Source organism: Geospiza fortis, unplaced genomic scaffold (assembly GCF_000277835.1).
Source record: "Geospiza fortis unplaced genomic scaffold, GeoFor_1.0 scaffold55, whole genome shotgun sequence".
NCBI classification, from domain to species: domain Eukaryota; kingdom Metazoa; phylum Chordata; class Aves; order Passeriformes; family Thraupidae; genus Geospiza; species Geospiza fortis.
In genome coordinates, this window is record NW_005054308.1 from 9,393,559 (window position 1) to 9,404,708 (window position 11,150).

The 11,150-nt window shown below is 47.6% G+C and overlaps 1 protein-coding gene across 2 annotated transcripts in view; it reads right to left on the bottom strand.

Moving 5' to 3' along the window:
- BRD8 (bromodomain containing 8) overlaps positions 1–11,109 on the bottom strand; it is a 14,549-nt gene extending 3,440 nt beyond the window's left edge. Inside the window, exons 1-17 of one of the 2 annotated variants that reach the window (XM_014312220.2) lie at positions 11,009–11,109; positions 10,165–10,234; positions 9,865–9,914; positions 8,871–8,993; positions 8,646–8,726; positions 8,182–8,246; positions 7,465–7,601; positions 6,829–7,044; positions 5,462–5,606; positions 4,108–4,317; positions 3,414–3,694; positions 2,469–2,924; positions 2,031–2,124; positions 1,774–1,820; positions 1,223–1,437; positions 874–966; positions 622–690 (exon numbers count right to left, since the gene is read on the bottom strand). In XM_014312220.2, the coding sequence (XP_014167695.1) occupies positions 622–690; positions 874–966; positions 1,223–1,437; positions 1,774–1,820; positions 2,031–2,124; positions 2,469–2,924; positions 3,414–3,694; positions 4,108–4,317; positions 5,462–5,606; positions 6,829–7,044; positions 7,465–7,601; positions 8,182–8,246; positions 8,646–8,726; positions 8,871–8,993; positions 9,865–9,914; positions 10,165–10,234; positions 11,009–11,031 (2,375 nt within the window). In that variant the 5' untranslated portion in view covers positions 11,032–11,109. The remainder of the gene's footprint in view (positions 1–621; positions 691–873; positions 967–1,222; positions 1,438–1,773; positions 1,821–2,030; positions 2,125–2,468; positions 2,925–3,413; positions 3,695–4,107; positions 4,318–5,461; positions 5,607–6,828; positions 7,045–7,464; positions 7,602–8,181; positions 8,247–8,645; positions 8,727–8,870; positions 8,994–9,864; positions 9,915–10,164; positions 10,235–11,008) is intronic. The other variant, XM_031055278.1, reaches the window with a different exon arrangement.
- Positions 11,110–11,150: the final 41 nt, after the last annotated feature.

Below are 11,150 nucleotides of genomic sequence, written 5' to 3' on the forward strand. Positions count from 1 at the left end.
AATGTGTTTAGTTACAGTGTCTATTTTATTTAGCTGAACAGTTCTCCCCCATGGGCTGTGCTCCCCAGTACCAAGGCCTGGGTCAGAAGACCCAAGGCGTCCAGCAGTTACCTGGAATAGTAACAACAGCCTCAGAGATCTCTCAGGAGAGGCATCTGCCTTCTCCAGGCACCACTGACAGAGAAACTAAGGAGCTAGAGCTGCAGCCACTGAGCTTGAACTGTTTACAAGAGATTTCAGCAGCTAGTAGGGGATTCTGGTAATTCTTCCAGAAAAGTCCACCATCTGGGACAGCAAAAAATACTGATTAGAGAACAGCTTTTAGGAATTTCAAAGGTTAAATCCTACTCTTGGACAGAAATTGGGAGAAACAAATCAGTTTCACCTTACTGGCAAAACGTTCTGTGTAAGTCAGTGTACTTCACTTAAAGTCAGGACTGTGTACAGACATGTGCCTGTTACTGATGATGACTGTTCTTGGGGAAACCTGCTTCTGACTGAATCATGTCAGAAAAAGAATACTTTTCCAAGTCTGCACAGCAGGCAAAAACTACATTGTTGCCAGAAATCCCTACAAATATGCAAACAGAGTTCTGATGACAGAAGACTGCTGAGACTCACCTCTGCACGATGCTGTGGTAGCCTGGTGCTATGTCATCAGTTACAGGCTGTAAGAAGACATTGGCATACCTGCAGAGAGAAACAGTCCACTCAGTGCCTGTCCTTGCTGGTAAACATTTGTTTCATGCTCTCCTATTCATTTGTCTGCAACAATATGATTCATCATCTCCCAGGAGAGATAAGCCTCTGAGATGGGAGAGTGGAGACTTGTCTAGGATTAGTCACTTCTTTCTGCCAAGACATCAAACTCACCTGTGATTAGCTGCTGCTCTCCAAACCAGCATGATGGCTTTCTTCCAGATCTTCTGAGCCTGTATTGCTTCCTGGTCCTCACTGCACACTGAGCTGGGAAGAGAAGAACATAATTCCTTCAGGAGTGTGATCACTGCTTCAGAGCACAAAACTCATGGTTTGTTTTGTCCTTGACATGCCCATGCTAACCCACACCAAAGACAGATGGAAAAAGCGGGAGCTGGTACTGGAGCGCTGTCTGCACACTTGTAAGCAAGAACCAAACAAATCATCAACAAATTCTCCCTTAGGACCCACTTAGCAAGCCAGAAGTGGGGATCCTGCAGTCCCAGTGTGCCCTGACACTCACAACTGCGAGGAGGCCGGGCTGCTGGGGATGGAGTCGGCGAGCGCGTGCGACTGCAGGGGCGCGTTGTGGACGCTGAAGCCGTCGTCGCTCTCGCTCACGGGGGGCTCGTTATCCATCTCTGAGAGATACCCCTCACCCTGGTCTTCTTCTTTGGGCTCCTCCAAACTGGCAGCCTCACTGGCACCGTCCTCATCATCCTCCTCACCCTGCCCATCCTGAAACACAGAGTCCATCAGCTGGCACAGCCAGCTACAGCAGCCACTCAGCGCCTCCAAAGCAACTACGGTTCTGTGAGCAAAGTGGTTTTTTTGTGAGGCTGCTGACAACTGTACAGGCACTTCCACAAAATCCCAGTCTCTCCAGCCTGCCCTGCTTGTTCCCACAGACCCAGAAGCACAGACATAAACACCTTTACATTCTGAAGCCATCTCCCCTTCAGCTGGAGACTGCTCAATGTGCAGAAAGTTGAACACAAGCTTTGCCTTCCAGCAGACAGCAGCAGCAACATGTTGCTAATTAACTCAAGATGACTAAAACCAACAGGGAATTACCTTCATCTGACTCCTAAACAGGGCTTGGGCCTCCTCCTTCATTGATTCTGTGAAAGAAAGAAATGCAGAAAGATTGATTCTCCCAAGCAGCCTTTCCTACAAAAGCTCCTGCACCAACGCCTACTGTCCTGCAGTAATTACCACTGTTCCTACATGTATCTTTTCTCCCTCCTCCCCAAAAAACCTGAACCAGATAACTATCAACTATCCAGCTAATAATGTTGCATGTAAAAGATTTCCTAGCTGAATTAAGTTACCTGACAGCTCAAATTTGTGCTGAACATCAGCCTGTGAGGAGTCTTCACTCACATTTGGGACTTGTGGAGGGGATGAATCATCATCAGGTGGGGTCTGGAGGGAAGAGAAATGCACAAATCTAGATGTTTGTGTCAGCTTACTTCAGTGAAGGTGTGGGCACATCTCACTCACTCTAACCTAACTCCAGGCAATGAGGTTCACTGAGCACCTTCCCAGCAGCAGTTGTGCACATGGGTGGGGGGAGATACACAAAGGTACTGCCTACAGCAGAGCTGCTCTGCACATCAGCAGCCTGACTCCCAGGAAAACAGTCAGTCACATTCACTGAAGGGTCACTTCAACCCAGCACTCATCCTTCCTCTAAACTTGCTCCTACCTGCCACAGCTGCTCCTCTCTTTCCCCACACCAGTTCCAGGCAGCCTCTGTGACCACATACCTCTGTCTTCACTGGATTGAGCACTGCATCTTCTCCCTGGGATGACTCTATTTTGATTTCAGAAGTCTCTCCTGATGTTACAGCTGCTCTTGGATCTTCTTCTATCTCTTGGTTTCTAAGCTCTGGAGTTTCTGTCACTCTTGCAGTGGCTGGTATGGTTTCTTCAGGGCCCAGCTGACTCTGGTCCTGCTCTGCACGTTCAGTCTTTATTTCTGACCCCAGCTCACTGATGCCCATTAGGTCTCGAATCCCCTTTGCCTCTGGCTCCTCGCACTCCAGTCTCTCCTGCTTCACAGTCACAGACACTTGTGGCATCTGGGCCTGTTTCTCATGCTCCTGACGAATTGAATGCTCCCATGGGCCAGGAAGGGTCTGAGGGTCATCGGTATCTTCACAGAAAGAAGAAAGAGCAGCTTCAACAACTGCTGCATCCAGGACTTCAGGGTGGTCGTCTACCTTTATTGTCAAAACAAACACACAGCAGTGCAGGCCGAGGTCAGAAAGAGGGATTAAAGAAAAGTTCATGTTATTTGGTACAGAGACAATTGTGGAAATCCCAGTCTACTCCGTTTACAAAGTTGCCTTTTTTGCAGCCAGATTTGTATCACTCCCTGTGAGAGTTTCTCCTGAAGCTTCAGTTTCAGAAATATGGCACTCCTGGAAAGGATTCTGTGAGCAGTGCTCAGCTGTCTGCCAGAGACATGACCCAAACCCTACCCTCCAAGGAATAAAGACATTTCTTTTTGTACTCTGAAAAGGAGCACCAGTGTCAGACAGGCAGCAGTGGTGTCCTTTCCTGTCGATCTGGAAAATGATGGTAAGAATGTGCATTCTGGAATAGTTATTTCTTGCTTGTTTAAACTAAATTGGTGAACAGCAATCATTTGAGATTAACCCAACTGAATGTGGAGCAAAAGGCACTGGCACTCTGCTTTCCCCATTTACCTTGTCCTCAATGATGGCTATAATATTTCCAACCGTATCGAAGTCCAGCTCTTCCCCCGTATAGGACACTGCAATATCCATTTTTTCAGCCAAATCCAGATCTTCTTTCCCATCCATGCAGTGATCTTTGGAAGATCCTGCAGTGCTGCCAGCCCCAGAACCCAGGCACTCCTTCTTGATGGAATCAATGATCATTGATATTTCACTGCTGTCCATGGACACTGTCACAGTGTGGGAATCAGCCACTGCCTCCATGGAAACACAGGCTTCAGGCTGGCTCACTGCACAAGGATGAGAGGGACAGTCAGAGACCAAGCTGGAGAAGTCCCCACATAAACAAACACTGCAGTGGGTAACACCAAGCACCAACCACAAGTATCCCAGGCCCAATCCACCCCACCACAGCTTAGATTAATCAAAGACAAATACGGGTTTGCTCTCCCACAGGAGAGACAAAGTGAGATTCCAACCCTTGAACCGCAGTCCAGCAAATCACCAGCACCCCCTCCCACACCCAGCAAACCCTGTTTAAAACCATTTGTTTACTCCAGAACCCAGCCATAACCATCCTTTTTGGCCAGGATGGCGAGTCTGAGGTGACAAAGCCCAGCTGAGAGCTCGCAGGGCGCTGATCCCACGGGAAGCTCTGCTTTCCAGCAGGACGTGAGCTCTGAGTGCGTGGTTAGGGACGCACCTGTGGCTACGCTTTCTGCGGCTGCAGCTGGTGGCACAACGGCTGGTGCTGACAGCGCGGGCATCATGACAATAGTGGCCTGGGACACAGGCTCTACGGGGGGTGGCAGGAGCTTAGCTGGAGGCTCGCTGGCAACAGCGGAGAAGGAAGCAAGAGGTGAGGTGAACTGTGCAGGACCAGCTTCTAAAAGCCGAGAAAGCGTAGGAGCACCTAACAGAGAGTAGAAGGGAAAAGCACATGAGCAAGAAGCAGCCACCACTGAAGTCCACAAAGCCACCACTAGGCTCTTCACTGTCTGGTGGCTTCTTCTGGGAAAAGACACAGAGATACCTATAAAGAGTCCCAAAAGCTGTACAGAGAACCTGCACCAAAAAATGCATGACTCCTGTTGTGTGTGCAGCCTGAGGCAGAATCATGCAGCTACAGAACACTGCACTCACTGTAAGGGCTGGACAGACTAAGCCACACATGCACAGAGATGCCCTTCCAAAGGCTCATCCCAAAACAATTATGGGAAATCTGAAAAACAGTGCTGAGAGAGCCACACAAGGTAAGCCAAGACAAACAGTCGTCACAGGAGCTGGGAGGCAGAGGAGGGGATTTCCTTGCAGGTTTTTCCTGGAGAATTCCTTTTATATCAAAGGCTGCCATTCATCTTAGCTGTAACTTCCAGTCTGAATTTACTGAACTGTCTGGACTAAATTAACAAGTCTTAAAAAAACAGATGTGGATAAGGAAAGCAATATTACTTGTATAGAATTCTATATGAAAGAACGACACAAATTCTCAGTTGCAGACAATGTGATTAAATCACTGGTCAGCAGGAGCTGAGGAAAAAACACTTCCTTAGGCAGGTTGCTCTGAAAAAGCCCAGTGCAGAGTCTTGCACTGTCCCCCTTATCCCCACTCTGTGGAACTTCCTCTGGAGCTCAGTGGTCTAACTCTGAACAGATCTCTAAGATACAGCAGAGGGAAGGCACATGAGTTCTCCAGATCCACAGGGAGCTGTGTTTGACACGTTGGGGATCAGATCTAGATAATTTTTTCCACAACTCCCTGTAAACAAACCCTTTCTTTCTACACTCAGATGCCTGGTATTAGCCAGTGTCCAACCCAGAAAACCAGACTGCATGGATCAGGACTGGATCAAACTGAATTGCTTCAGTCACTCTTTTAAGGATTCATCTTCTTAAAAAGTAGGGGTGAGATGGACAGGGCTACAGAAATAGGAATACAACTGACAGAGAAGCCCCCAGACCAGCCAGGTAGGCATCATCCTTCCCCCAAGAAAATCCACAGAACAGTCTGAAGGGACATCTTAAGGGAGAACTGTACAAGGAAAGGCCCGAGTTACCTGAAGCAGCTGGAGACGCAGGGACAGCACCAGGTGCTGACTGCATTTCCCCACTGTGCAGCACTGGCAGGACACTTCCTACCTCCAGCAGCACTCCAGAGCTGTTCATGTGACCAGAAGCCACTGCCATTTCGTTTTCACCAACCTGTCAAAGGAGGACGAGACTCAAGTTCCTGGAGATACCACCACACCAGTGATTCTCTGCCAGATGTGCACCTCCATGAACAGCACCAGCAACTGGTGTCCCAGCATTTCCTCTGCAGTTTTTTATTCAGGTTAGTCCCTGCCTGAGGCCCCTCCCACAAGTGCAGAACATGACAGTCTGAAACTGTTGCTGTTCTTAGCTGTAACACCTTCCTTTGTGGTGAGGCCAAGTGCATCATTTGCTCTATCACAGTTCTTCTCTTCAAGGACCTCACAATCCTTTACACATATGAGTCTCTCTAGACCCTGAGATGGCACAGAAGTATCCCTTGTTTCGAGCTGAGAGAAGCAGAAGTACCAAGATGGAAAGTAACTTGATCAAGGTCACACAGTGAACCTATGATGGACCTTGAAACAGATGCAAACCAGTCCTGTTCCTACAAAGAAAACTCAGCCTTCCACAGCCATGACCTTTCCCTGCCCCACTTTATGTTACATCCTGCAAACACAAAATCCATAGAACATTTACCCAAGCTAGCAAATAGAAAAAACCCTAAATCTGACTACTATGAAGAAAAAAGTCAACAGCAACACACCTACTCCATCACACAAGCACTAAGCCAGGGAATCTGTGTCACAAGCAGGCTGATGGCTGCTGCTTTCACACTGGGCTCTGAACAGTGTCAGCATCTCCTAAGACTTCCCAAGTCAATAACACCACAAGTGGGTTCTCATCACAGTGATTTTAGGAACTGTCTACAATTAGGAGAAAACTGAAGCACTTCTGTATAGGTCATAAATGCCATTCAAGGATTCCCTACTCTTGTACACATTAAAAATACTGAAACAGGAGTTCCTGTAGAGAATTGTGAGCCCAGTGTAGGAATCACCAAGAACACCACAGAGGCTGATGGGGATAATGCTGACTAACAAGCTCCCTCCCCTGAGGAGAACAATTTCCTCTGGCAAACCCTGCAACTCCAACTCCTTATGACTGAGGGGACAGCCAGTCCTACGTGCTGCATGAGCCCTGCAGTCCTGCTGGGAAAAGGGCTGACCTCTGCAGCTCACAGGGGTATTCATACCTCTCAGATTATCACTTCTGCTGGGACTCTCACAAAACTGCACATTTTTAAAAATTCTTTGCAGATCCCCCTTTTTCAGTGGGAAAATCTGGAGCAAATTGTTTGTGTGCTTGCATATATGAGCAGAGAGCTCCATACCAGCCTGGGGCTTGTGGGCAGGAGACTGCCCTTCTTCAGCAGCTCTGAGAGCAGAGGGGAAGGAGGCGGAGTTGCTTTTTGTCCTAGCATCTTTTTCTGGGGTGAATCATCAGTGACTGGGGTCATGGGGGCATCCAGGGGAGCAGAGCCTGGAGGGGTGTCAGGGATTCCAATGAAGGAGGCAACTGGGGTGCTGGGCAATGTCCCTGGCGTGACCTGAGAAAGAGAAAAACCACACTGTTCAAAGCCACACTCCACCACACGGACCAGCCCCACTTGCTGCTTCCCCCAAGAGCATTGATCCAGCACACCACAGACACCTACTCCATTCACTCACTGCCCCTACTCCGGGCATGTGCCCTCACCCTTTCCCTGCCCTGCAGAGCCAGCTCCCAGGCACTCACAGACTGCCTGGCCAACCCACTGATGCCCCTACACGGCCTCTGATCCAGGCACTGATCACCACAGACAGGGAAGAGGAGATGGATCTCGAGCAGCACTGTCACCAACCACACGACAGCACCTGAAATCTGCACAGCAAGGCAAGGGCTTCTCCCCAGGCCCCTTCTCTGTGATGGATGCAGAGCCCCACGTCCCAAGCTGGGCTTTCCCTCCTACCCAGAGAAGGATCCTCACCCCTGGGCTGGCCTCATCCCCAGCGGGCTGGGACAGATCTCCGAGGGAATAATCCCCGCCCGGGGAGGTGGAGCCTGCAGGAGAACGAACCATCACCCCCGTCAGCCTTCGAGGTGGGTTCTTAATGGCCTGGCGAGCTGGAAGAGAACGGAAACGACAGTGAGAGTCTGTGACTCCATCGTGGAGTGGCCCAAAGAGTTACTTTTGACTTTATCCTGAAGAATTTTAAGAGAACAATTTATGTTATAGGAATTTCTTGCACCCCATTAGGCTCAGTTCCCAAGTAATACTGACTTTGGGTAATGCACGCCAGCTGCAGGTTTCTCTAGCAGTTTGGCATTCACCACCTCCCATCACCAAATTAAATGCCCCAAGAGTTATGAAGAACTAAACACTCAGAATAACTAAGTTTCTTCCTCTTACCCTCAGTGACCAGGGGAAACTAAAGGTGTGAAAAGCCTGACATTCTAACACAGAGCCCCTTACTAACCCTGCTTTCCCTTGGATACACCTTTCCTGAAGATTTTATTCCTTTTTCAGGAGCCTCTGCCTTTTACCCTGTTACAAATATAGTGCTGGAAAGAGAATACAGCCTTTCTCTCCAACTCTAGGGTCAAGGAATTCCTCCTGCAGGTCTTAACAAGAATTCAGTTTTTTCTGAATGTTCTTATGAATATATGCATTGAGGAAAATGAAGGCACCTCATTTCCAACTTACCCTGATAAGCAGCATCTGTAGCCTTCCTCTTGACTTCTGCCTCCTCCTCTTCCATTTTTTTCTTTCTGTACAAAGAACAAAACCTGCTGTCACTCAGTTCCCCTTAATTCCCTCTCCAAAATGCATTTTACTGATGCCCACCCTGTTATCTCCAGACAACATCAAACCACTCAAGCTCAAATCCCCCAAGGTGAGCAGCAGAGCCAGAGAATGACACACAGGGCAGGAAATTTCACTTCCAGATGACTGCCAGAAGGGAGGCAGCAAACATGGTTCTGCAAGCCATGGCCAAGCTCTTTACTGAGCAACTCCAAAGGATGTTCCACATCAGCTGCTCCCCAGTCCAGAGACCAAAGCATCTGCCCAGCCCCATTTCTCTTAACCCAAACTACTTGGAGCAAGAGATGCTGCCAAACAGAGTGTCAAGAAATTACAATCTCAGAAGAAATAATGAAATAACCCACATCATAATCTCATTGCACAGCTCCTCCAGTCTGCTGTCCATGTGTCCGGCCTGGATCAGCTCTGCATCCTTCTTGAGTTGCCTGTAATCACAAAATCTTTTTACATTTTCATCACTGAACTGGACAGCTTAAGCAGCATTTTCACCCCAATCACCATCCCACCTGGACTACTTTTTCAGGACAGGACTCTCAGGTGTACAATATTTTAAAACCTCTGTCATGTACCTGTATTTTTCCTGTGTTTCTTTAATTATTTTCTTCAACTCCTCAACCCTCTCTGCAGTCAGTTTCCGCACAATAACATCTTCCACTGTCTCCACAACTTCTCCCTTCTCACCACGTTTTCTTCTACAGAATAAGAGAAAAGAAAAACTCAGAGACAAACAACAAGAAAACTCAGTTCCTGTTTCATAAATGGCTGCTTTCTGTCATTCATGACATGCTCATCCAAAAAAAATCAACTTCCTCCAATTCCCTTACATTATATTGGACAGCACAATGTTAAAACAATCTCTTCAGCAAATTTTTGCTAATTCACCCAGTGTTAAAGTCTTTAGGAACAGATCAAAGATGCAAGTCCACAAAAATTCTCAACCTGAAAATAATCCTTCCACTTCAAGAGAGAATTCTTTTCTCTGCAAGAAGAAACATCTATTTTTTTCTTCTCTAACTCTACTAAGCCCTTTAATTTTGCAACTCTAGTGCTGAATATAATTCACAAACAAATCAGTTCCACACAAATATTACTTTTAAACATCCCATCGTTCACTTAACGTTGTGTGAAGTCTCCAAACAAAATGCCTGGAATTAGGAGCAGTAAATAACTCATATCACAGAGCTGTAGTGACAACACTGATAAGAAAACTGTAAGAAACCACAGCAAAATAGTGACAAACACAAAAGATCTCCCTTCTCACTCCTTCTCTTTTCTACCCCTATTCTGAATGGTAAATTTATGTGTAAAGCTTCTGACCAGTAAGGCTAACATGCAGTGTTTGTTCCAGCCAAATAAATATTATCATTCCCATCTGACAAACCCTGATCCCACTGTCCCACAACAGCTATTCCACCTGAATTTTCTCATTCTGAAATGCTCCTTTCAGGAGGAGCTGGTTGGGGGACAAAAAGTAATTTAACAGTGACAAGGACTTTGCTGTAAGAACCCAGGAGTGTCCCCTGAGCTGCTGCAGGCTGTGCTGGGGTCAGACTTTGTACTCACTTTGGGGTCTCTGTGGTCTCCAAGAGCTCTGAGTACTGAGATGCACAGTGCTGAGAAAAAACAAAGGAAGTCAGAGGACAGTTTGCTTGCCCAAACAGCAGGACACACCAAAATACATGGACATCCACAAATTCCCAAGGCAAGGAATCACATGCCTGGTGAAGGATCTCATTAGTTAGCTTTACTTAGTAACTGTGTACTGGATAAAACACAGAAAAGTTAATCCTAAATTCATCCTCAATATAGCATTTACAACTGTGCAGAGATTTGGTGTCCAAGATTCAAATGTCAGTGTTTTACCTTTTGGGAAAACCAGTCAGGTGGGCGTCCTGGCTCTGCAAAAGGTTTGATGGCTCTGCTGACTGAGACCCTGTGGGAGGAAAATGGCAAGTCACCATCAACTCACCTTCTCCCCAAACCAACATGCAGAGAAAAGATGGAAAACTCTCTTTGCATCATTGAATAACCCTGCTAAACATGATAAACTCACCAAGGAGTTCCACAAGTCTCAAAAATATTTATTTGAAAAGCAAGTTTCTTTCACCTGGTTATGTGATTACTTTTCCACAAAACCCTTACTTTAGTGAGGAGAAAAATACAGTAAAACAGAGCTATAGGTTCAGTGCACAGGAATTCCCCTACGAAATATCTTTGTTGTCCACAATTCACCTCATCTAATTATGAACACAGAATCATAGAATGGGTTGGGAAGGACCTTAAAGATCATCTTGTTCCAACCCCTGCCATGGGCAGGGACATCTTCCACTATCCCAGGCTGTTCCATGGACACTTCCAGGGATGGGCAGTCACAACTTCTTTGGACAACCCTTTCCAGTGCCTCACCAGCCTCACAGTAAAGAGCTTTTTGCTAATCTCCAACCCAACCCTCCCTCTCTGAGTCCGAAGCCATCCCCCCTTGTCCGGACACTCCTTGTCCAAACTCCCTCTCCAGCTCTCATTGCTCTTTATTTTGATTACCACACCTCTGCGTTTTCACAGTAGTTATGAAGGCAACAAAATGCCTGTCCAGGTACACCCTGCACACCTCCTACACCATTTTTGTTCTGAACAGAGGCAGCGCGGTGACAGCCCCGTGCCGTGCCCGGTGCCGTGCACACGCCGCCCGCCTTTCCCGCTCCCGTACCAGTTCTGGTCGCCGCTGCGCATGACGGAGGAGGCCAGGCAGAGCTTCTCGCGGATGGACCAGGGCTCGGTGGGGCCGGCGCTCAGCAGCTTATGCTCTGCGGGACAGGGCAGGAGTGTGCGGGGGCAGTCCCGGCCACACC